The sequence below is a fragment of the Ceratotherium simum genome, chromosome 11 (genome assembly GCF_057802395.1).
Source record: "Ceratotherium simum simum isolate JZ-2026a chromosome 11, ASM5780239v1, whole genome shotgun sequence".
Taxonomy (NCBI): Eukaryota; Metazoa; Chordata; class Mammalia; order Perissodactyla; family Rhinocerotidae; genus Ceratotherium; species Ceratotherium simum.
The window spans coordinates 1224544-1251986 of record NC_141910.1 but is presented as its reverse complement, the minus strand read 5'-3'; the positions used below and the strand labels follow the sequence as shown (position 1 = coordinate 1251986).

Below are 27443 nucleotides of genomic sequence, written 5' to 3'. Positions count from 1 at the left end.
TGTGGCTAATATGCTATAGTTGATTTTATTTAAAGATATTAAATACGCATAAATGATTTAATACTTAAAAAAAGCCCACCATGAAATTCCTTCCCATCAAAGCTAACCAAGTTAAAGGCAGACTAACATCACCTCTGGCTAGTGTCAGCAACATACGTGGTCTTTTTTTTTCCACCTGAGTCAAGAAGCATGTTTGACTTGCTTGTGAAATTAACAAACCAGCAAAGCACCTATAGCATTCAGCCACCTTATCAAAAACAATTTAACACTGGAAAAGCTGTAATCTTCTCGTTTTAAAATAATTTATTTCATAGGTCTGTTTTAATTTCATGTCTCAGAGCATACATTATTTAACCAAGAGGTGCTGGACAGAGATTGTAAAAAGGGAGGAAACATTTAGGATAAGAAACAGCCTCAATTCCATTACACTTTGATCCTACCTTGTAAAGTCTTGCTATGATAAATTTCTATCATACTTCTTTTGTGCTTACAAAAAACATTAACATCTGAATTTCCAAGGTTGTAAATAAAAACTTTTACAATTAAGTATGCATTCAATCGACACACACGGCAACCAAATAATTGTCATCAACATTAGCATAATGTCTATCTCCTGTCACTGCATTAACATTAAACTAAACTTCAAACCACAAAAACATTGTGACTAACATTAAAAAGGCAAGCTGTAAGATACTCAAAGCTCATAAAGGACAAATTGCACATGGTTAAGATGGGACATCATCTGACAAGGGCTGGTGTTGTGCATATGGCTGTTTTTTTTTATAAGAAGGCCACCGGCAAACAGGGCAACAGTGTCGGCCCCCAGCCAACCACATCACAATGCAATTCTGATGGAACACATGACCACAAGGCAACCCCATTAGCAAACACCCATTTTCAAAATTCTCTAGGCAAACAACACATTCAGTACAGTGCAGCATATCTGCAGGCCAAGTTAACCAATCAGGTTCCATATCTTCATTAGTGTTGTATGATCCATATGACCTCCCCTTCCTTTCATATGGGCTGGTCTGACAATATTTATTGGCACATGAACAAGCCTCAGCATCACAGTGACTTGCCCTTCCTGGAGAATTGTGAACTATGCTTTGTTTATCTTCAAATACTTCCTTCTCACTGCTAAAAGTGTCTGTGCTCTCACTGTCTGAGTCATTTTCAATATCTTGAGAACCCTCCAACATTTCCTCTTCAGACTGGACTCCAAGGCATTTAAATCGCCACATTGGCAAGTTTTTTATATAATCAGTTGGTATCAGAGGGTGAAGCCAAAGATCAGGGAAAGCTAACCGCTCCAAGAATAAATCAGGGTCTTCATCCCAATCAGATTCTACAGGAAAGTTCTGAAAAGAAGCAATCGGGTGGAAGAGGTAGCTGGTATACCAGTCCCACAGACTTGATAACCATTCTAAGTTATTGGCATTGACTTCATCATTGTTGTTGTTGCGCCGTCTCTTCTTCTCAAAGTAATCAATTAGTAAACCATGTCCAAGGTATGTACTGAGAAACAGGGCCGGGTGGGAAGAATAGAACATCCAGTCTGCCCTCACCCATGAAGCCAGGGTGGTAGTATTGGAATATCTCAACAATTTTAAGCTATATTCATAAAAGCTATCTAAGTAAGGGAGCTGTAAAAAGCCCAACACAGGTAGCCAGGAAATAATTAAGAGAGAATTATATGTCCCTAAAGTGCTTATGAGAACCACAAATCGCTTTATGGTTGCTCCTTGTGTGATAAATAAGTCCATCCAAGCCATAAGATTCACTAGAACCAAGCTCAAAACAAACAGATCGTTGACTTCAGGTTGCAATGAGCGCAAAAATGAATCCATGGCCTGAAGGGATATAAATTCGCCTGCATGGTTTCCATATCTGTAAATTCCTTCAGGAGTTCTAAGTATGTATGATGGCATGTTATATACACCAATATCTGTCATATAACTCTTGTTGTCCCAATTTTCCACGTTAACAAAAATAAACTCAACTCTTCCAGTAAACTTTATACTTAGTGCAGAGAAGAAAGCTGGGGGTTGGTCAAGGTTTGCAAATAGGTATATTTTTACCCAATATTGATCACTTTTATTCCATTCTTCTTTCAAATGTTCAGCATTATAAATGGTTTTGATCCGAGAAGCTGCATGAGCAGTTATCCACTTAAAAATGTGCTCTACTTCAACCTTGTGTCCACTGTATTCTTTAAGCATGACTTTCCCTTTAGAAGTACTCGTTTGTGGAACCGACATAATGAGTGTGGATCGTACCCAGCCTCTTCTCCTGCAGTATCTATAAGAGAGGAAACTGTAAGTAAACAGCTAGGCTGCTAGATGAGCTAGCTTGCTCATCTTCACTGTTGCACAAACAATTTGTCTTCCCCTACAAATTTCTTTAGCACTTGAATGATATTCTCTCCCCAAAACCAAATTTCCTCCAAATAATCAAAAGTAGCACCAATACTTGGCAGTTGTACAAAAGGAAAAGCAAGCCCTCTTTTTTGTAGTATTTTTGTTTCATATTTTTATGTTTCTTTCTTTCTTTTTTTTTTTTTTAAAGAAAAGTGTAGGGGCCGGCCCCGTGGCGTAGCGGTTAAGCACGCGAGATCCACTGCTGGCGGCCCAGGTTCGGATCTGAGGCGCGCACCGACGCACCGCTTGTCAGGCCATGCTGTGGCGGTGTCCCACATAAAGTGGAGGAAGATGGGCATGGATGTTAGCCCAGGGCCAGTCTTCCTCAGCAAAAAGAGGAGGATTGGCAGATGTTAGCTCAGGGCTGATCTTCCTCACACAAAAAAATAAATAAATAAAAGAAAGAAAGAAAGAAAAGTGTAGCTTGAAAGCCTTTAAGTCAAGGGAATCAGCAAATACTTCAGCATCTATTATGTACTCATTACCACACTATACTGCTAATAAGATCCAAAAGATAATAGGAAAATAATTCCTGTTCACAAGGAATTTAAAATCCTATTCAGGAAATAAAACTTATTTGATAAGAAATATAAAACTGTATATATTCTATTACTAAATAATGTAAAAGAAGTTCAAAAAAGGGAATATCATTGGGAGTTTGAACTGGTGAAGATTTGATGAAACGTCTGGGAATTGAACTAGGTCTTAAAGGATGGTTAGATTCAGCTGGGCAAAGAAGAGAGAAAGAAAGATTATCCTACATGCTGAGTCCCTCACTTGAATACAAGCTCCTTGACAGTAGGAGCCATGCTGTACCCACTTATTAACCCAAGCACCCACCACAATGCCTGATGCACATAGGCACTGCTACAAAGTAATCTGCACAAAGGCTAATCTAGAAAACAGCAAGTCCCATATTTTTTTCTATTCTCTCATCTCTCTCTAACAAACACCATGAAAAGGAGTATCTAACATAGAGAAAACAAAGTTTTCAGATTAAGATGAGATTCAGTCCAAAGATGACCTCCATTTTCCAACAGAGTAAGCATAGAAGAATTTAACTAAAATGAACTCATTTGTTTAGCTTTATCCAGTAGGCTCATAACTCCAATCCTTTTGGAAATAGACAGGTTCTTGTTATATTTGTTACATCCCCCACCCCCTAAAAAAACTAGATGACAAATGAAAGGAAATACTGAAAAATAAAACCAGCTGTTGTATTACAGGGGAGAGATAAGTGAAACATTTTCCCTTTTTGTAAAAAAAAAAAAAAAAACAGGAACGAGGCAGGGCTGCCCACTCTCACCACTCCTGTTCAACATAGTACTGGAGGTTTTGGCCAGAGCAATTAGGCAAGAAAAAGGTATAAAAGGAATCCAAATAGGTAACAAAGAAGTGAAACTCTCACTATTTGCAGATGACATGATTGTATATATAGAAAACGCTAAAGAATCTGTTGGAAAACTATTAGAAACAATCAACAACTACAGCAAAGTTGCAGGGTACAAAATCAATCTACAAAAATCAGTTGCATTTCTGTATGCTAATAATGAACTAACAGAAAGAGAGCTCAAAAAGATAATACCATTTACAATTGCATCAAAAAGAATAAAATACCTAGGAATAAATCTTACCAAGGAGGTGAAGGACCTATACAATGAGAACTATAAGACATTATTGAAAGAAATCCATGATGACATAAAGAAATGGAAAGATATCCCATGCACGTGGATTGGAAGAATAAACATAGTTAAAATGTCTATATTACCTAAAGCAATCTACAGAGTCAATGCAATCCCAATCAGAATCCCAATGACATTCTTCACAGAAATAGAAAAAAGAATACTAAAATTTATATGGGGCAACAAAAGACCGAATAGCTAAAGAAATCCTAAGAAAAAAGAATAAAGCAGGAGGCATCACAATCCCTGACTTCAAAACATACTACAAAGCAATAGTAATCAAAACAGCATGGTACTGGTACAAAAACAGACACACAGATCAATGGAACAGAATTGAAAGCCCAGAAATAAAACCACACATATACGGACAGCTAATTTTCGACAAAGGTGCTAAGAACATACAATGGAGAAAGGAAAGTCTCTTCAATAAATGGTGTTGGGAAAACTGGACAGCCACATGCAAAAGAATGAAAGTGGACCACGTGCTATCGCCATACACAAAAATTAACTCAAAATGGATCAAACACCTGAAGGTGAGACCTGAAACTATAAAACTCATAGAAGAAAATATAGGCAACACACTGTTTGACATTGGTTTTAAAGGAATCTTTTCGGATGACATGCCTACCCAGACTAGGGAAACTAAAGAAAAAATAAACAAGTTGGACTTTATCAGATTAAAGAGCTTTTATAAGACAAATGAAACCAGAATCAAGATGAACAGACAACCAACCAGCTGGGAGAGAATATTTGCAAAACATACATCTGACAAGGGGTTGATCTCCATAATATATAAAAAACTCACACAACTGAACAACAAAAAAACAAACAACCCGATCAAAAAATGGGCAGAGGAAATGAAGAGACACTTCTCCAAGGAAGATATACAGATGGCCAATAGGCACATGAAAAGATGCTCAACATCACTAAAATGCAAATCAAAACAACACTAAGATACTACCTCACGCCCGTTAGAATGGCTATAATCACCAAGACAAAAAACAACAAATGTTGGAGAGGATGTGGAGAAACAGGAACCCTCATACACAGCTGGTGGGAATGCAAATTGGTGCAGCCTCTATGGAACACGGTATGGAGATTCCTCAAAGAATCAAAAATAGAGATGCCCTATGATCCAGCCATCCCACTACTGGGAATCTATCCAACGAACCTGAAATCAACAATCCAAAGAGGCTTATGCACCCCTATGTTCATTGCAGCATTATTCACCATAGCCAAGAAGTGGAAGCAACCTAAGTGTCCCTTGACTGACGACTGGATTAAGAAAATGTGGTATATATATACAACGGAATACTACTCAGCCATAAAAAAAGACAAAATCGTCCCATTTGCAACAACATGGATGGGCCTGGAGCATATTATGTTAAGTGAAATAAGCCAGAAAGAGAAAGACAAACACTGTATGATCTCACTCATATGTGGAATATAAACCAACACATGGACAGAGAAAACTGGACTGTGGTTACCAGGGGCAGTGGGGGTGGGGGGTGGGCACAAGGGGTGAAGGGAGTCATATATATGGTGATGTGGACAAACAAAAATGTACAACCCAAAATTTCACAATGTTAGAAACCATTAAAACATCAATAAAAAAAGAAAAAGGATTTTTTCCCAAAAACCTACCATGTGGAATTTTATGATATGTAAATTTACTTCGATAAAGTTAGAAAAAAGAAAATCTATCATATGGATACATTTTGTTCGTTATAGATTTGTAAATGGATGGTAATAAATGTTTAATTTCTTATTTTGCTATTCAGAATATTGGTGTAAAAATCATATATGTTATGCTTTACTTAGTAAGCATGCATTATATTTTATCAAATTAAATAAGCATATCACACATTTATATGATCAGATTGAGAGGAAAGGTTTGATACATATGGCATCTGGTTTTATAATGATAATTCAATTAATTTTATCTCAGGAATTTTGTGATATAATTTAAGATAAGTGAAGACAACATGTCATGTCACAAAGACAAGGTTAGTAATTAATGACTCTAGGAAACTATCTGGGTGACTCAGAATCACAGACTATGACTCAGCTTCTTGTTGAGTTGATTCACTTCCTTAACAAGATAGATTCCATTAATATCAATATTGCTTTAACTGAAATGGTTTGAGAATTATATATTCCTACAAATAGATGCTGAAGTATTTCCTACAAAATATGTTTTATTCCTTAACATTGCTTTTGTCTAATGCAAAATAATAATTCATTGACACGAATTCTACTTTTACCCTCCCTCCAAAAGCAAAAAGTCAAATGCATATAGACAATTGCCTTATTTACATCTTAAATATTTTTAAGTAGCTTTAATTTTCTAACGGATACTTGTGATGACACATTTCTGCTCTTGGTCATTCATTTTATCTTTCTATAACTACCTCAGAGAATATTAGGCTTCTGATTTGTGTCACAAATTAAATGACAGTCCTTCTGATAGAAAACCTTAGTCTGTAAACTAGGCAAAGTCTTAGTGCACACATTTCTCATGTGAGAAAACAAAAGTAGCATCTGCTTTCTTTTCAGTTCAGAGCTAAGTGACAGTTTTAAGGTTTATCACTCCAAATATAATTTCAGAGTACCCAGAAAAAGAAAATTCCACAGGTCATCATATATCTTTCAAATTAAATCATGTTTTCCAGATTTGAAAAAAACTAATACTTATGAAACACCAGGCTACTAATACATATTTATCTAAACAGTGGTCTAAAGAAATCCAACACACAAATGAAGTATATCATATCAATTTTAAAACTACACTGCTAAATAGAAAAAAGACTAAACAACATATTTTTTAAGAATAATGTTATATTACCTTATATCAATATAAAAACTTTTACTGGCAATTCAAAAAAAGAAACTTTTTAAAGGTCTGAATAAATTCAATGACAGTATCATGAAAATATCCTCTAGTTCTTCGAGTAAACCTTTTGGGATCTCTTAGAGAATTTAAGAACTACAAATGAGAGCAAACATGGCTAGCGAGTCTAGGTACTCCGGTTTCTGGTGCGGCATGCTACATTTAAAGAGAAGCTTTGCCTTCTGTTTGTATAATGCTATTTCTCAGATGAGGTCACTGGCCTCCTTGGCCTTACTGGCCCGCTCTCCTATCTCCCCTTCCTTATCCTTCCCTGCTTATTCCAGGAGCCCCCATCCCTGATACTCTCACCATAAGCCCTCCTGGCCTTCGTTTACCACTCAGCTCCTGCAATTCCAACGTCCTCCATCTGCTCTTTACTTCCTCCCATCTCTCCAACCCCCTGAAGATACACGCCCCACCTCACTTTCTACTTTCTCCAAAAAAAAAAAAAAAAAGAACCGAGAATACACTGGACGGGAAAAGCCCTCTGAGCTAGATCGCTTGGTTGGGGAATAGAGGAATTAGGGCTGAGTAAACAGAGAAAGAAATTAAAACTACTGCCATGGACAGTCAGACACTGACCGGAGGTGGTGGTCCTCAGTGTTCTCAGGGGAACGAAACAAGTCAGGGAAGTACTGCTGAAAAATGAGACCAGCACATCAAAGGAGGCTGCCCTGAAGGCCACCCCAGAGAAGGAACTACAGCAAAGAAAGCAACACAAACAGTGGTGTAGGGAGTTTTGGTGTTTTTAAAAATCTGAGATCAAGATGATGACTCAATTATTCAACATACGATCAAAACACTTGCTGAATAACACTATTCTCTGCCCAGTTACATGCTGCATTGACATTCTGAACACTCTTTACTGTATCTCCCTGTTTTGTTCTTCTATACCTCCATAATCCTCAAAAGAAGGAAAAAACAACCCTGACTGAGCACAGCTTCTATGGCAAGAATAGTTCTTATTCTAATTGGAAGACTTTCCAAATAAAAGGAAACATGAGTATAACAACATTGAAACTAATATAAAAAATGCATCAAAATCTTCATCTTTGTGATAAAACTGAAGAAGATGAAATAAAAGTGCATTTTTAATAACAAAAAATTATAGCTGCAACCAACAAAAAAGCAAAGTTGCCCAAAAAAGATCTCTTCCGTCATTAAAAGGTGAGATTATTTGAAGATGAAGATGAAGAATTTGGAGGAAAATATACGGAGGCAGCTTATACGCATCTCTTCACCATTCCTCAGTTAGTACAGAATCCAAAAAAGCTTTTCAAAAGAAATGCTAGAAAAATCTGCACTAAAATCCACTGGACTCAACTATGACATTCTGATACACCTTGCTTTATAAGAAATCAAATACTAAAAAAATTCAACTACTATTTCTTTCAGCTTTTTATGCTTAATAGACTATCCTCATTTTATGTTGTGCTTAATTTATTTTTGAACTCTTTATTAATGTTATCTAACAACTTATATTAAGACTGTAATGTTTAACCTTTATATTTTTGTAAATTTGTTTTTACTTAATATTTTCTAATATATTTGTTATAGTGCTTGAAATGTATTTTTAGTTCATTGATTTTTAAAAAATCAATTCTGAATATTTTTCAATAAAATAGTGATATTAATACTGACTTTTTCATAATCTGAAAAAAATATCAGAGTATCAGCACTATCACTTGTTCTGATATTGCAATCACCAGTGAGAGAAAAAAAGATCTTTCGCTTAGACTCTGTTTGCGAATGACAGAATTAGACCAAACACCACTGTCTTTGGTAAACAAAGGACAGAAATGAGAATGATTTCCTTTTCATAAGAACAGTAACACTTAGGCTATCATAGACATTTCAACAAAAGGCACAGGAATATGATCAAGGTTCTGTGGTGAAGATGAGAATGGGAGCTTTGTGGGTACAGGAGGAGACTAAGTTAGGAGTTAGGAGATACAAGAAATTCCCTTCTTACCCCCAACTCTGAGGGGGTCCTCCTACCACAGATCTGACCCTACATTATGAGTGGGCAAAATAAGGATAGTGAGGAGAACTGAAGCAAACGTGAGCCTAAAGGAGAAAGGCAGGGAAATCTGAGGTGTAGCAGTGGTGGAGGAGCATTTGCTATAGCTAATGGGTTTCTCATTGCGGCCACATAGAAGGGACACAGGCAACTCAGGGGTATCTACCTATATTAGAAACTACCTAATGTTGTAGGGTTTTCTACATACATATCATACGCCTCTTCATCAGCACTAAACAGACCATGCTGGACATGCTAAGCTTTTATTAAATATTTACCGAATGAATAATTAAATAAACAAGTGAATGTAAGTTGTAACTTGGTGGCACCAGAAATTGAAATAAAAAGCATTTTAAAGAAGAAATAATGAAATAATGAAACAAGAAATAATATGACAGATTAAATACTGGAGATGATGACAAAAAGAAAAACAAAAATGCTTGCAAAGATTTTTGTCTGAGAAAATGGGGAAAAGAATCAAATAGTACAGGATAGAAAAAGGAAAGGTAGAAAGGGCACATGGTTGATTAAATAAAAAGAGGATGAATCTGAATTTGGATACTAGGTTTAGGGAAAAGGACATATCTAGGGATAGTTGTAGGGCAGATGGAAACAAGTGTCAAAATGAAAACTAGAGGTCAGAATTATGGAAGAAGATTTAGATCAGTACAAATGTGTCATCAAAAGCCATAAATGTGCTGAAGTCTCTTTAGGAAGAAAATTAAAACCAAAAGGACTGAAGACATACTCTTAAGAGTCACCCCCACTAGAAAGAACACAGAAAAATCAAATAGAGAGAGAAAAAGAGATCTCAGAGAGAAAGTAAATAACCACCAGTTTATCAAAAATTATTAGTCAAGCACCTGTGTAACTAACACTTTGCTAAACATTATAATTAACTTTCAGTTTAAGCAGACTTCTAATATCATTGCCTTTATTATATAAAAAAATTCTGGTCAGAACTCAGATTCTAAGAATTGCCTAATCAACTTACCTGGGGTCACTGGAACAGTTGAAAGTGCCTGTACGTATTCCAAATCTTGACACCTTTTTCACCATTTTCTCCCAGTGGATTTTACCCACCAAGGGACTTCTGTCGTTTGCTATGACCTAGTCCCCCAAAAAAGAAAAACAGAAACTGTAATTACCTAAAATGGAGTCAAACCAACCATTTATATCTATAATATAACTTCACTTTTTTGAAAAAGATATTCTGTTCCCAATTCTTGTTTACTATATCATATTATCATTGCAATTCTTGTAGAAGGATCAATTATCCAACTGGAAAACACTTAAAACACTGAGATAGTACATTAAACTCCCACACTCCGTGGTAGTTAGAGAGGAGGCAAAACCATATTAAAAAGCTAGCCACATTCTCTACCATGTGGCCTAATCTCCAGAATTATACAGGAAGAAAATGGCCCTTGGAGTCATTTCTCTGTTCTGAAAAGAAAATTTTAAACAATAATCCAAATAAAGCTTACTAAAAATTATCACCTGTGGGTTAAACAAGTTCAAGTTTCAGTTTCTTTAAAGTATAATTATGGATCAAACACAAGTTTTCTATTAAACTATGCTTTGACTAAATCAATACTACTACTTCTATGGCTTTTTTCTTAACAATCATGAAAAGTTCTAACATATATAAAGAATATAATGAATTCTACATTGTTGAACTTCTACTTCAAATTTGCAAACAGCTTTCAAACATAATTAGGATTTGGAGAAGAAAAAGATTTTTTAAAAAAGAAAAGAGAAAGGAAAAAATTGTAAATTAACCTTCAAAATATGTAATGACTTCTTTCTCAGCCCAATTGTTAGCACCTTTTCCCTTATTCCCTAATCTTCCTTCTAGTAAAAGATAACAACAAAAAATTATATATTAAAAACAAAAACAGGGGCCGGCCCAGTGGCGTAGTGGTGAAGTTTGTGCATTCTGCTTCGTTGGCCCGGGGTTTGCAGGTTTGGACCCCAGGTGTGGACCTATGCCCTCCTTATCAAGCCATGCTGTGGCAGGCATCCCACATATAAAAAAGTAGAAGATGGGCATGGATGTTAGCCCAGAGCCAATCTTCCTCAGCAAAAAGAGGACTGGCAACAGATGTTAGCTCAGGGCTAATCTTCCTCACCAAAAAAAAAACAAAAACAAAAAATAACTAAATGGAAACTTAAAGGAAAGTCAAAAGTGTCTAAAAGTCTTCATGAAACCATCTGATTTATTTTAAGCCCAGGGTATACAGGCCAAGTTTATTTTCATGAGTGTTATACTACTGATACTATTTAATTCAAAATTACAACACAATACTCTGTGGGCCTCTTAATTTTTCTGGGAGGAAGGGCCATTTTCATGTTCACAAAGCCTCCGGGAAAGTGAAATCCCAGGTGGGTGTGTGAAATGACTGCCAATAGTCAACTCCCTGGGAGAGGCAAGAGATGCTGCAGCTACCTCATCTGTGGCCCCTCTGCTGGGAAGTCTAAGAAATTTCAAAGGCAGCAGGAGGAAAGAAAGTGCATAGTGGTGACAAGTGACTTGAAGTTTACTTTACGTGCCAACAGATTACTGTCCAATAACCGTGGCCATATACTATCAATGCTACCATCTTTGTAACTACAGAGACATACATGCATTAGATAACATTTTGTAACATAACTTTCACGCTTAATAAATACACACACACAAAATTTAGAGCATTAAACAAATAGTTTTGATAGCATTTTTTCCCCCTCCCCAAAGCCCCAGTACATGGTTGTATATTCTAGTTGTAAGTCCTTCTAGTTCTTCTATGTGAGCCACTGCCACAGCACGGCAACTGACAGATGGTGTGGTTCCATGACCAGGAAACAAACCCGGGTCACCGAAGCCTTTGAGAGCACTGAATTTTAACCACTAGGCCATCAGGGCTGGCTCTTGATAGAACTTTTTTTTTTTTTTTTGGTGAGGAAGATTGTCCCTGAGCTAACATCTGTGGCCATCTTTCTCTATTTTGTATGTGGCTCACGACCACAGCATGGCTGACCAGTGCTGCAGGTCTGCACCTGGGATCCAAAACCACAAACCCTTGGCTGCCAAAGCAGAGTGGGTAAACTTAACCAGTACACCACGGGGCTGGCCCCATTGACAGTACTTTTTAATGAAAATAAATGGCCTTATTGAGGGACACACGAGTTATTATTCAAATGCTCAGATGGCTGAGGTAACCAGAAAGAGGGCAATTTGAGGACATGGTCTCAGTAGGTGAAAGCTCTTTCTGACGAGGTGCACACCAGTTATATTACCCAGTAAGTCCTTAACTTTCACATTTTTCCATGGTACAAAAGTGCTTTATAAATTTTACCTGAAAATAAGGGAGATCAAGCAAGGCAGGCATTTTTCTTTTCTTTTCCTACCACTCGAGAGTCAATATGGTAGTTCTTCCTTCCGTCAAGTAATCAAAGAAATCTTAAACTTATTTTTCAGATTACTTAGAAGGATGAAAAAGTCTCTGTGCAACTATATCAACATAATCCCTGCTCTTTGTCCTTTTTTAAAAGAACTCCCTTTTTACTCCCATTTCCTGATCAAAGCTGCAAATAATCCAAACATTTCAGGTTTGTGTTTATAATGACATTGCAACAAGGGGTTACTCAAAAGGCTGCTTTAATCAATGTAAGGTATGGCCCTAAGTCTAGGGGCATCTTTCCATGAAGATCCTGATCACCGCACATATATCTTTCAGACTTATCAGAGCTCCAGTGCTAGGAAAGGAAGTAGGAAAAATTTCCCAGACAAGCAAAAATTAAAGGAGTTTGTCACCAAGAAACCAGTGCTACAAGAAATGTTAAAGGGATTGATTTAAGGGGAAAAGAGAAGACCACAAATAGGAAAAATTATCTATTTCCATGATATGAGGGTAATGGATACAAATGCACAAAAAAGAGGTTAGATATGATATCAAAAACATAAAAGGAGGTAGAAGGGGAGTTAAAGAGTAGAGCTTTCAGACAGAGGTCAAACTAAAGAGACCATCAATTCTGTATAGCAGAAAAAAGGAAGAGAGAAGGACTACTAAAACACTGAGAAAAAAAAGTTAAAAATGGCAGTAAGTACATACTTATCAATAGCTACTTTAAACGTCAATGGACTAAATGCTCCAATTAAAAGGCACGGGGTGGCTGACTGGATTAAAAAAACAAGACCCATATATATGCTGCATACAAGAGACACACTTCAGACCTAAAAACACTCACAAACTGAAAGTGAAGGGATGGAAAAAGATACTCCATGCAAATAGCAATGAAAAGAAAGCTGAGGTAGCAGTACTCATAACTGACAAAATAGACTTTAAAACAAAAACTGTAAAAAGAGACAAGGGCATTACATAATGATCAAGGGAACAATCCAACAAGAGGATATAACACTTGTAAATATCTATGCACCCAATGTAGGTGCACCTAAATACATAAAGCAATTATTAACAGACATAAAAACAGAAATAGACAGTAATACAGTAATAGTAGGGGACTTTAACACTCCACTTACACCAACGGATGGATCATCCAAACAGAAGATCAATAAGGAAACATTGGCCTTAAATGACACCTTAGAACAGATGGACCTAGTAGATATATACAGAGCATTCCATTCAAAAACCGAAGAATACACGTTCTTTTCAAATGCACATGGAACATTCTCCAGGATTGATCACATATTAGGCCAAAAAACAAGTCTCGATAAATTTAAGAAGATTGAAATAATACCAAACATCTTTTCTGACCGTAATGGTATGAAACTAGAAATCACCTATAGGAAGAAAATCAGAAAAGCCACAAATACGTGGAGATTAAACAAAATGCTACTGAACAATGACTGGGTCAACGAAGAAATCAAAGAAGAAATCAAAAAATACCTGGAGACAAATGAAAATGAAAATACGACATGCCAGAATTTATGGGATACAGCAAAAGCGGTTCTAAGAGGGAAGTTTATAGCAATACAGGCCTATCTCAACAAAAAAGAAAAATCTCAAATCAACAATCTAACAATGCACCTAAAGGAACTGGAAAAAGAAGAACAAACAAAGCCCAAAATCAGTAGCAGAAGGGAAATAATAAAAATCAGAGCAGAAATAAATGAAATAGAGACCAAAAAAACGATAGAAAAAATTAATAAAACCAAGAGCTGGTTCTTTGAAAAGATAAACAAAATTGACAAACCTTTAGCTAGATGCACCAAGAAAAAAAGAGAGAAGGCACAAATAAGTAAAATCAGAAATGAAAGAGGAGAAATTACAACAGACACCTCAGAAATACAAAAGATTATAAGAGAATACTATGAAAAGCTATATGCCAAGCAATTCGACAATCTGGAAGAAATGGATAAATTCTTAGAATCATACAACCTTCCAAAACTGGATCAAGAAGAAGTAGAGAATTTGAATAGACCAATCACCAGGAAGGAGATCGAAACAGTAATCAAAAACCTCCCCAAAAATAAAAGTCCAGGACCAGACGGCTTCCCTGGTGAATTCTACCAAACATTCAAAGAAGACTTAATACCTATCCTTCTCAAACTCTTCCAAAAAATTGAGGAGGGGGGAAGCTCCCTAACTCACTCTACCAAAACCAGACAAGGACAACACAAAAAAAGAAAATTACAGGCCAATATCACTGATGAACATCGATGCAAAAATCCTCAACGAAATACTAGCAAATCACATACAACAATATGTTAAAAAGATTATACACCATGATCAAGTGGGATTTATTCCAGGTACGCAGGGATGGTTTAACATTCGCAAATCAATCAACGTGATACACCACATTAATAAAATGAAGAATAAAAATCACATGATCATCTCAATAGATGCAGAGAAAGCATTTGACAAGATACAGCATCCATTTATGATAAAAACTCTGAATAAAATGGGGATAGAAGGAAAGTACCTCAACATAATAAAGACCATATATGAGAAACCCACAGCTAATATCATCCTCAATGGTGAAAAACTGAAAGCTATCCCTCTAAGAACGGGAACCAGACAAGGATGCCCACTGTCACCACTCCTATTTAACATAGTACTGGAAGTCCTAGCCAGAGCAATCAGGCAAGAAAAAGAAAAAGAAGGGATCCAAATTGGAAAGGAAGAAGTGAAACTGTCACTATTTGAAGATGACATGATTTTATATATAGAACCCTAAAGAATCCACCAGAAAACTTTTAGAAGTAATAAACGAATATGGTAAAGTTGCAGGATACAAAATCAACATACAAAAATCAGTTGCATTTCTATACACTAACAACGAAGTAGCAGAAAGAGAAATTAAGAATACCATCCCACTTACAATTGCAACAAAAAGAATAAAATACCTAGGAATAAACTTAACCAAAGAGGTGAAAGAGCTACACGGAAAACTATAAAACATTGCTGAAAGACATTGAAGAAGTCACAAAGAAATGAAAAGATATTCTGTGCTCTTGGATTGGAAGAATTAACATAGTTAAGATGTCCATACTTCCTAAAGCAATCTATAGATTCAATGCAATCCCTATCAAAGTTCCAACAACATTTTTCACAGAAATAGAACAAAGAATCCTAAAATTTATATGGAACAACAAAAGACCCCGAATAGTTAAAGGAATCCTGAGAAAAAAGAACAAAGCTGGAGGTATCACACTCGCTAATTTCAAAATATACTACAAAGCTATACTAACCAAAACAGCATGGTACTGGCACAAAAACAGACACACAGATCAATGGAATAGAATTGAAAGCCCAGAAATAAATCCACACATCTATGGACAGCTAATCTTCGACAAAGGAGCCAAGAACATACAATGGAGAAAAGAACGTCTCTTCAACAAATGGTGTTGGGAAAACTGGATAGCCACATGCAAAAAAAATGAAAGTAGACCCTTACCTTACACCATACACAAAAATTAACTCAAAATGGCTTAAAGACTTGAATGTAAGACCTGAAACTATGAAACTACTAGAAGAAAACATAGGCAGTACGCTCTTTGACATGAGTCTTAGCAACATCTTTTCAAGCACCATGTCTGACCGGGCAAGAGAAACAATAGAAAAAATAAACAAATGGGACTACATCAAACTAAAAAGCTTCTGCACAGCAAAGGAAACCATCAACAAAACGAAAAAGACAACCTAACAATTGGGAGAAGATATTTGCAAACCATACATCTGATAAGGGCTTAATCTCCAAAATATATAAAGAACTCATGCATCTCAACAACAAAAAAACTAACAACCGAATTAAAAAATGGGCAAAATACCTGAACAGACATGTCTCCAAAGAAGATATACAGATGGCCAACAGACACGTGAAAAGTTGTTCAAAATCATTAACTATCAGGGAAAGGCAAATGAAAACTACAATGAGATAACACCTCACGCCCGTCAGAATGGCTATAATTAACAAGACAGGAAACAACATGTGTTGGAGAGGATGTGGAGAGAAGGGAACTCTCACACACTGCTGGTGGGAGTGCAACCTGATGCAGCCACTGTGGAAAACAGTATGGATATTCCTCAAAAAATCAAGGATAGAACTACCATATGATCCAGCTATTCCACTGCTGGGTATTTATCCAAAGAACTTGAAAACACCAATGCGTAAAGATACATGCACCCCTGTGTTCACTGCAGCGTTATTCACAATAGCCAAGACTTGGAAGCAACCTAAGTGCCCATCAAGGGACGAATGGATAAAGAAGATGTGGTATATATACACAATGGAATACTACTCAGCCATAAGAAACGATGAAATCCAGCCATTTGTGACAACATGGATGGACAGTGAGGGTATTATGCAAAGTGAAACAAGTCAGAGGGAGAAGGTCAAATACCGTATGATTTCCTTCATTAAGTAGTAGATAATAACAACAATAAACAAACACACAGAGACAGAGATTGGATTGGTGGTTATCAGAGGGGAAGGGGGGAGGGAGGAGGGTGAAAGGGATGGTTCGGCTCATGTGTATGGTGATGGGTTGTGGTTGGTGTTTGGGTGGTGGGCGCGGTGTAGTCTGTGCGGAGATAGAAGTGTGGTGATGTACACCTGAAATTTATACAGTGTTATAAACCAATGTTACTGCAATAAACAAAAAATTAAAAAAAAAAAAAAGAAAAATTCCCTAGGCACTGCATGAAAGCATTTTATTTGACTCTGTAGTTATATTTATGCAATTAGAAATAGCTTTGTCCAATGTCCTATATACTTATATTATTCAACTGAAGTTTTAGCATAAATTAAATTCGGTCGAGGCTGAATTAGACAACCACTAAAAATGTTTCACAAAATAACTCAGCTGGCTGGGTCACATGGCACAACAAAATACTCTAAGCCTATTATCACTGTGTCACACCAGTAAGAGTTCCCAACTTATAGCTCATATCCAAAAGTATGCACGATGATTCTGAGCAGCATTCACACCACTGGTCTTATTAAAAGGAAAGACATATTCCTTGGCAGTTCAGGAAGGATGTTGAATTCTCTGTGGCGAATATTTTCAGAGACTAGAAAAAAACTAGATGAAAGTACAGCCTGAGTTACAAGTCTGGAACAGACTTGGCAACATGGGCTAGAAGTGAAGAAATCTTTCCACCCCCTTCCCAGGGTATCTGTCTCTAACTGGCATCCCTACACTTGCTGACCACTGTATTTCCTGCAGCCACTATAGTGCCTAACTCATTTGGATACTCATTAAATATTTAGGTTGAACTAAACCTTTTCAGCTTTTTACGGTTTAGTAACTCGTTCTTCTACTTATGTTTATACAGGTTCTCTAAAGGCTCCAACTTTTTGGTTTCTATTGTAATGAAAGTCCCTTCCCCGGCAACCTGTCATCTGCAATGTTTTCTGGACAAACATTAGCATAAATAGCACACCTCGATATGCAATTGCACATCGACATTCTTGACCCGAGTCAGACATAAAGATTTTCAATTCAGTGTGTTTAAAAATACGCTTTTTTCAGAAAAGAAATACTGCCATTTTCCTAGGTTCCATTTCATTGTCTAATAGAGTTCTTTAAGATCTCTCAAAATGCTAGCACCATCATGGACCATCTAACTCATCTGGATAAGATTTTTACTGGTCCACACATTCAGTAAACCAAACTGTAAGCTCTTTTATGACACACACCATAGGTGATTCATCTTTGTGCCCTCACTGCTTGTCACGAGGTTCAGCTGGCACACATCAGTTTCAATAAATATTTGTTGGCTGGATGGATGAAACCAGTGGTTTGCTGGTAAATATTTAACAACTAGCTCTCCAGAAGAAAAAGGAAGCTCTGATTTCTATCATTTGCTGATTTCAAGTTACCAATGTGACACCTCTAAACATGGAGTTGGAAAGAGGTGTTAACAATCGCCCTCTCGAAGCAGCAAGAGCTGGCTCCAGCACACCACTGGAGGGAAGCGAGTTGGATGTGTGATGCTAAGTGCCCATATTTCTGATGTCAACCTTGTGTAGTCCAGTTAAACTTACAATGAAAAACTGGGCTTCAGTTATTGCCTAGTCCCTTCCACACATATTATAGATGTTACATTGGTATAAGGAAAAAACCACACACTTTTGCCTACTTTATTACTAATCAAAACATCTGGCATATCCCTTTTAATATTGTTAATCCCCATACAACAACATCTAGGCTAAATCAAATAACTTCAAACAACAAGAGTGCTGTGCTACGATAGTTTCTGCATCTCTCAATATTTTATTATAACAGGGAGTTTCTACTTTTAAAATCATGGACCAACCTAAATATATATATATGCAAATTACATAAAATTATTAAAAGTGGGGATGAGTGATTGACAAAAACAAAACTCAATGGCATTATTTCTACAGTATCCTCACAAGCTGTCTTAATGAATAAACACAAATAAAAGTTTTTCACCAATACAAGGATCAAGTGGCTTGTCATGTATTTCGCCTTTAGAGTACTGTCAAGAAAGAAATAAATAGGTTAGAATCTCCCTGAAGAACACCATTGTATAGGAGCAAAGATAAACAAGTTTTAAAACAGCTATTAACTCTTTTCAGCCAAATAGGAAATATATTAACATAGTAACTTCAGTAAACATTGACCCAAAGCTTTACTTTAAATCATATGATGCTCTTCACTGCTACGTCAATTCCAGTGACATTAAATTCCTGATGAGGGCTGGCCCCGTGGCTTAGTGGTTAAGTGCTCACGCTCCGCTGCTGGCGGCCCGGGTTTGGATCCCAGGCGCGCACCGATGTACCGCTTCTCCTGCCATGCTGAGGCCGCGTCCCACATACAGCAACTAGAAGGATGTGCAACTATGACATACAACTATCTACGGGGGCTTTGGGGGAAAAAAGGAGGAGGATTGGCAATAGATGTTAGCTCAGAGCCGGTCTTCCTCAGCAAAAAGAGGAGGATTAGCATGGATGTTAGCTCAGGGCTGATCTTCCTCACACACACACATACACACACAAAATTCCTTATGACATGACAAAGCCAGTAGAGAAAAAAATATCACCATCCTTCTTTAAAGTTCTTTGAACAAAAGTCAAAACAGAGAAATAGAAATGTTAAGGATAAATCCATAAAACCCATAAAATATGCCAACTTTTCCACTTCAGAAGCCTAGCCACTGTTCCATCTGCCTCTTGAAGAGTCTTTTGAAAGAAAAGGAACTGTCTTCTATTTGTGGTTCTAAGAAGATTGGGTGGCAGCAGAATCAAAGAATCCACAACACAGGAAAATAAATAGCTAATGCAAGATATGCGCTTAGGTTAGGAACAAAGCAGGAAAACAGAATGTTAGAAAGATTGTCAGAAAAAAACAGGACTTGGTTCTTCATGGATTACAGAGTGTATTATGGGTAAAGATGTCCCACATGTGTTGCTGCCTTGAAAACTAAATTAGTTCTTTCCACTTCATATTACAGAGAACAGAGGATAATCACTGAAAAGCTTGACATGGAAAAGAGTATCCTAATACTCTACTTTAATGTAAGCATAATTCATGAGCACTAATACATCTTAAAACAATTAAGAAGTGAAAGATCTGAAGACAATATCTATTACTCAGAAAGTATCTCATTAGTTAGAGAAGATAGAAATCATAAGGAATATAGGATGAATTAAATAAATTATAGAAATTCATTTTTCCTTTTGTAGTGTCATTCCACATGTAGCGTCACCAAAAAAGATAATCAACCTAGATTACCAATCTGTTCCAGAAAAATAACGAACTGACAAAGTGATGGGATACCTAAGTCATATACCATTTTTTTTTACCCATTTATTAAAGTCACATTTTCCCTAAATAAGTAAATACAGACATCGTTTCAGTGACATGATACATGAAGTCTAAAGTGCTAATTATCAGTTATATGCCACCTAACTACATTTTTTCTCAATAAATACAAAAGGACACTACAATTTATTTGAGTAAGAAAATGATATTAGAAAACCAAGAGGAAAAGAAGAAAGAACTTTGATGTGCTTAAATATTTCTTACACAGGATACTTAAAATAAAGGCAACATGAAGAGGATTGAACTGGTCAGGATGTATGCACCCTCAGAGATTTAAAAAAAAAAAAAAAAGAGCAAACTGAAATTAGCTTATTTTAAAATAAATAGAAAAGAATGGTAATTCCAATTGTTAAAAACTGAATTCCTGAAAGTTATCCTTTACAAGAGATTACGTAAATATTTAGATAAATATGATCTGAGCTGAAAGAATGACAAGCAACCAAGAGAATATTTCTCTTCTGTTTCTAGCAGATATTTTCTTTTTTTTTTTTTTTTTTAAAGATTTTATTTATTCATTTTTTTCCCCCCAAAGCCCCAGTAGATAGTTGTATGTCATAGGTTCACATCCTTCTAGTTGCTGTACGTGGGACTCGGCCTCGCGTTGGACGGAGAAGTGGTGCCTTGGGGCGTGCCCGGGATCCCAACCCAGGCCGCCAGCATCAGAGCGCGCGCACTTAACCGCTAAGCAACGGAGCCGGCCCCTCTAGCAGATATTTTCAATTAAAAACAAACAAACACACACCCAGTCTTCTTTCAAGAGCTTAAACCAAAGTGTCTGCTGATTAGCTTAGTTGGTGAGTTCAGAGTGCCAAGGGAAGATTTCAATCTCAGTCTTCTCAGCTGTCCTGCCAGAAATTGTTCTTCCAACCCAAGCCACCCATTTGACAGATGTAAGCCACTGCCCCAAGGAACACAAGCCAGACAACGGTGATCAGTGCAAATCTTGCAGGTCACTGGAAAAATTATTAAGTGTGTGTTCTACTATACCATTAACACACAGAAAACCACATAAATACATTCCATTTTTCTTAGGAGTCATTTGTCAACTATTAATACGTATAAGGTTTAAAAAATATTTTCAGGGAAAAACAATTTAGTGATTAGAGTTTATAATACTATCATTATTTGCTCTGCACTTCATTCAAGTGTCACCTGATTAGAGCATTCCTTGCCACTGTCTCCTTATTCTGCTTATTTCTCTTCTTAGCACTTTCCACTAACTGAGGTTATATTAAATATTTATTTATTGAGTGCCTACCTCTCCCAACTAGAACATGAGATGCCTGGGAGAGAAAAGACTTAGCCTGCTGTATGTTACTGTATATCTTTAGGGCCTGGCACACACATATCTGCTGAACACACTGTTTAAATTTTGTCACATATTAAGAGAGTTTAATCCATAGTTCTCTTTAATAGAACATCAAAAAATAGTAGATCATTTATAAGCTAAGAATATATCACTAATTAGTGAACCAGAATGTGTTTGTTGTCTATAGGCAGCACCCTATATACTAAAAGAATTTCCAGATTTTTGACATGGCTTTCCCAAGTTTGGAAGATGCTCAGCATCTTTACGTTCATCTCTATGGGATAATTCAATGTGTGGATAAACATTTAGAAACAGAACACAGTACAGGGGGACTGGCTATTCAACTCAATCTTAGTAATAAAACTAAAATTATCAAAACTAATTAAGTCTTCCTCAATCAGACTATTGGAAATAAATACCTGCGAAAAGAAATAGAATAACAATTTACTTATAAATTAAAGCTTTAAAGATGCTACAGTTTATTTTTCTACCGAATAATTAACCAGAATTTGATGGATAACGTACAGACTGTATCCACACCATCCCACGTTCTCCCTTTGCTGAACTTAAAAATTACTGACTTCGATTATCTGGAAGGTAAAAGATCAAACAGGAGATTGGCAAGTAAAGGAAAGGTCATGGGTATCCAATGCAATCATCTAAAGAATTCCCAAACCTCAACTCTTTAGTTCAGTGGACTACAGTATTATTCCATCCTTAGATGTGTATGTATTTATTTAAGACCATATGCAACAGATCTGTCTGTCTGTCTACAATCATATTGCAAATCAGTGACAGGACCAGATCTGCAACTAAGGTCTCTGAACTCACAGCTTTTTCTACCGTATTTTGCAGTCACTGTTCTCAGACAGCAATGTAAAGCAGCAGCTATTTTGATTTTTTTTTAATACTCTGAATCAAACTTTCCCAACCCCAGTGTGAAATGACAAGAACAGTGAACAAGAAATCAGGAAGGGTCGGCCCCGTGGCTTAGTGGTTAAGTGCGCGCTCCGCTACTGGGGGCCTGGGTTCAGATCCCAGGCGTGCACCAACGTAATGCTTGTCCAGCCAAGCTGAGGTGGCGTCCCATATACAGCAACTACAAGGATGTGTAACTATGACATCCAACTATCTACTGGGGCTTTGGGGAGAAAAAGGGAAAAAAAAAAGGAGGAGGATTGGCAATAGATGTTAGCTCAGGGCCAGTCTCCCTCAGCAAAAAGAGGAAGATTGGCATGGATGTTAGCTCAGGGCTGATCTTCCTCACAAAAAAAAAAAAAAAAAAAGGAAAAGAAATCAGGGAACCTGGGAATTGATCCTGGTTTGATAATCATAATTTTAGCCAAATTCATGCTGTTAATTTACTTGATATGTCATTTTAAGTGAACTTACATTTTAAAAAATTTAAATAACTTTAGCCTTGCCCTAAGCAATATTTATGAAATTACATGTTCAATAAAATATTGATTTTTCTCATTTACATTAAAATACATAAATGATACTGTGTGCCTACTCATTTACCACGAGTGGTACATAAATCACACTTTGGGAAGCATAAAAGACTAATTTTAAGGCCCTTCATAGCTTTGAAATTCCAATATGCTAATTAAATCTCACAGTTTTGCTATCATAAGAGCTAGGGTTTAAAATTCTAATCTCATCAATTTCATAAGTAAAGTAACGAGCACCTCCCACCATTCCCCACAACAACTCTTCCTCTACAGTCACAAAGTTGGCTATTTCCCTAATGGAAGGATTCCTTTACTTTTACTTTAGGGTTCTTCCTTTAGATACAAAAATTATTTGGATCACTGAATTAAAAACTGGAGTTAACAAAAACTGAGTCCATAGGGCAAATCACTAAATAAAAGGAATATATATATGTGTTTCTTACTTTAATTAAGATCTATTAACTAAAATGGATTTGCTTCTGCTGATTCTAAACAAAACAGTCAACTCTCTTTCCCCAACACTTCCCCCCTACCCCCCTCTTCCTTGGTCTGCAAAACCTCTTGAAGAGGACACTGGAGTTTCCATCTGAGAACTGAGTTATGTCTAAGAAACATGACACAAGTACACAGAATTGTCACCAGCTGGTGAATACGATTTTGGTAAAAATAATTTCACTTCCATCACTGTTTCTGATACCTGAACCAACCAGATGCCATCCTTTGTGTCTTCTACAAGCTCATAGAAGTGCATTTCACCACTGAAATTGGTACTAGAAACAGATTCAGCTGCTTCTTCTTCCTTAAGTGCAGAATAGAGCTCACCTTCCATCAAGTCACCTGAAGAAAGGAAAAAAGAGCACTAAATGAGATTTCAAAAATCCCACGTTCCCAACTTCAATGATTAATTCCATTTTACACTGTTAAAAATCACGTCATTGCACTCTACAGGAAAAAAGAAGAGGGCCAGCCCCGTGGCTTAGCGGTTGGGTGTGCGCGCTCCGCTGCTGGTGGCCCGGGTTCGGATCCCGGGCGCGCACAGACGCACGGCTTCTCCCGCCATGCTGAGGCCGCGTCCCACGTACAGCAACTAGAAGGATGTGCAGCTATGACATACAACTATCTACTGGGGCTTTGGGGGGAAAAAAAATAAATAAAATCTTTAAAAAAAAAAAAAAAAAGAAGAAGAAAAGAAGAGTAGAACCTGAATACACCCATTTAAGATTCATACATTCAGTAAATATGTAATAAGAACCCACTATATGTCAGGCAAAAATGAACAAAACAGACAAAAATCCATCTCCTCATGGGGCTTATAGTCTAGTGGGGTCATCACATAATTTATTAGGAAACTACTGAACATATACCAGTCCAAAAAGCCATCCCAATATTATTTAGCTTTGTATATAACATGTCCAGTCTTCAGATAATTTTTAAACAGTATGATTTACATACTTCTTACTTAGAAGATTCAGAAAAGGGTTTACAGAATTTGCAATCACCACCTGCTTAAAATAGCAACAGGGCTTACACAACTTGGAGGCAGACACAAAAGATTACCTGTAAGAACAAACTGCATATTCACACACAAATTTACTGTGTAAATTTAGAGCTTGTATCATCAAATAAAAAGTCAAGGAAAACACTAATGTCACATTATTTTACTTTTGCCTTAAATATTAAACAACGAGAAAACAAGCACTGTGTCAGGATAGCAGCAGAACCATTCTCAATGAATATTTAAGTTATAAAGTTAAATTGCTATACCAAGACTTCCCTGCTATAAAATGTGCTATGTGAGTCATATTTTTGTGGGTTGTATTCTTTAAATATGTGCACTCCTTGTACACTCAACGTGACAAATATTTTTAGGCCCTAAGGAATGCAACACAAAATAAAAGTCAAAACAAAAAAATGTGTTATCAAATTATTTTACCATGAAAAATGATTTGGCTTTGGCAGTAAAGACACTTCTCATTTCTAAACCTAAAGAGTTTATTTATTAGAGATCTACTTTACTCCATTCTTCTCCCCCTGCGGTAGAAATAAACCAGTCAGTAAACAAGAGGCAACAACAATACACAATGTTATGTTTTCTCTAAAGAAAAACATATCACTTTTACAGAGAAGGTTTCCTCCTCTACCTCACGAGTGAGATATGTTTGATACCCCTTAACCTGCAGATAAACTCCTGAGTGCTGAACTTCAGAGTTAGTAAGCTTGTCTATCACACTACATGGCTAATAAAGTACTAAATAAAGAAAAAATTTGTCTTGTAAAAGACACAGCTGACAGTAATTCTAGAAACAACAAAAAAGATAACCATCAATTTCAACTGCTTCCTACAGCAACCCAGAATGCCTTTCTCAAATTATGGTACATTCCCCTTCCAGGAAGTGCATCTAAACAAAGATACACTTTGTCCAGGGGTGAAAAAAATTATCCATATTGCTCACCCAATCCTACCCTCAAACTAACAGTTATTGAAAATGCATTCTTCAAGATGTTAAATACTCTCAACACTATTTCAATTCTACTTCTCAGCCCATTTAAGTTGATGCAGCAGTGCCTGTGACACAGAAGGAAAAAAAAGCTGACATCCAAGACGCAAGGATTTTTTAAAAATCCTGACAGAAATATAAACAAACTCTTTCAACACAAACAAAACAAACAAGGTAGGCATTCACAAAAATATTCACCTTATTTTTCACCAAACTTAAAGTATTAAAAGCTAATACTGTACAGTGCACACTTTATATTTAAACTCATTACTTAAAATTTAAATCTTAGGCCTAAATGCTTCTTTGATACTAAGTATTCCAATGATATTTTTCCCTCCGGGTAACTTGCTATTACCATCGTGACAAACACTGCTATCTACAGACAACGTTTTGGGGTTTTTCTTAAGAATTTCAACTGATAAATAATGCTTTCCAGTTTGTCTGTAACTGGTTGACATTCCTGAATTTTGAGAAAATCACTCAACTTAGTAAACAATGCTAAGAAGCTGCACTTAAACTGTTATTTTAAAATAACCTTAAAAAGTCACGCCAAAACTGCTACACAAATAATTCCAGCCCCCTTCTCAAAACCGGGATGCACATATTTTTTTGTAGAAAACCTGGGCAGCTCTCGGAGTAGTCTGCTTAACGCTTGCAGGTAACGCCTGATTCTGGGGGGCCACCAGGTACGAGGAAGTACAGGTCGCCCCCTCCTCCGGGTGGAGGGGACCCTAGGGGAGCCCGATACTCGCCTGACTTTTCCACCAGCTCCCGGACATCCTTCTTCTCGGGCAGCCCCGAGTATCCCAGCCCCCGGCACTCCAGAATGGTCTTCAGCTTCTTGAAGCTCAGCGCCACCGGATCCACCAGCTGGGTGGCAAAGATGCCAGTTTCATACCACACAATGGCCTCAAAAAACCTGGCCAGGACGAAGAGGATCAGAAAATAAAGGAGCAAGAAAAACAGCTTCAGCCACATCTTCCCCTGCGTCTTCTCTTTTCAGAGAGCTCAGAACACGAGAAAGAGGCGGGCAGAGGGCGGCGGGTGTTCACGCAGCCTGGGCAGGGCACTGTCTCGGCGTGTGGTCCAGCCCTCCGCCGTCACTGTCGGGCCATCCCCGGCCCGGAGGCAGGTGGGCTGGGGGATCTGTGCGGGGGTGAGGAAAAGACGAACAGGGGCAGAGGCGCAGAGGCGCAGAGCCTCGCGCCGGGCCTCGAGTCAAGAGGCGAGAAAAATAAAGGGAAAAAACTTAAAAAAACCCATCAATGAAACACCGAAAGGAGAGCGGCGCGGGGACAGCCCGCGGGGCAGAACAAATCGGGGCACGTTTCCCCGCCCGGGGTCACTGACCGAGACGACGGGGTCGGCCTTCCAGCAACGTAATCTCAAGAGGGAGGGGGAGGCCAAAGAAATAATTCAGATCCACAAAGGAAGCGGGGCCCGGGCTGCAGGCCGAGGCGGTTGGGGCCGGCCGGGCCGCGGCCGGGCGCCGGCGGCGGAGGGTCAGGAGGGCGCGGCGCTCCGCCCGGCCAGGCCCGGGGCCCAGCGCGGGGAGGAGCGGGCGCCGCAGCGCCGCGCCTGACGCCCAGGCCCCAGGCCCCGCCGGCCGCCCAGCGTCCGCGAGAAGAGCGGCGGGCACGGCGGCGGCGGCTCCAGCCAGGTTCGCTCCGGCCGGCGGGCGGCGCCTCAGACCGCGGCCAGGCCCGGGAGGGGGCGTCGCTGTCTCCGCAGAGGGAAGTGGGGCGCGCGGGGCGACGGTCCCGGAGGGAAAAAGCAAAGGAGGCCCGAGACGGCTTCCCGGGGCGGCTGTCCGGCCGCCTCCCGGCCACGCAGCGCCCGCCCCGCTCGGATGGGCGGCGCGAACGAGTCCCGGCCGC

General features: G+C 38.0%; 1 protein-coding gene across 2 annotated transcripts; it reads right to left on the bottom strand.

The window, feature by feature from the left end:
* On the bottom strand, positions 1-27443 carry RNF103 (ring finger protein 103). Of its 2 annotated transcripts, XM_087436463.1 has the most exons (5): positions 26917-27443; positions 26319-26485; positions 23766-23905; positions 10007-10122; positions 1-2301 (listed from the first exon to the last, which is right to left on the bottom strand). In XM_087436463.1, exons 3-5 carry the CDS (start codon positions 23895-23897, stop codon positions 726-728), a joined length of 1824 nt encoding a protein of 607 aa, XP_087292589.1. In that variant the 5' UTR covers positions 23898-23905; positions 26319-26485; positions 26917-27443; the 3' UTR covers positions 1-725. The 2 variants fall into 2 exon arrangements, with proteins under 2 accessions (XP_087292589.1, XP_014648243.2); XM_014792757.2 differs by having other exon boundaries at positions 26319-27443.

Excerpts from the sequence above, each read along its gene's own strand:
- RNF103 (XM_014792757.2), bottom strand. The coding sequence starts at position 26,544 with ATGTGGCTGAAGCTGTTTTTCTTGCTCCTTTATTTTCTGATCCTCTTC. Across the intron at positions 23,906-26,318 it reads GGAGCTGGTGGAAAAGTCAG|GTGACTTGATGGAAGGTGAG; the intron begins GCGAGTATCGGG and ends TCCTTTCTTCAG. Across the intron at positions 2,302-10,006 it reads AACTGTTCCAGTGACCCCAG|ATACTGCAGGAGAAGAGGCT; the intron begins GTAAGTTGATTA and ends CCTCTCTTATAG.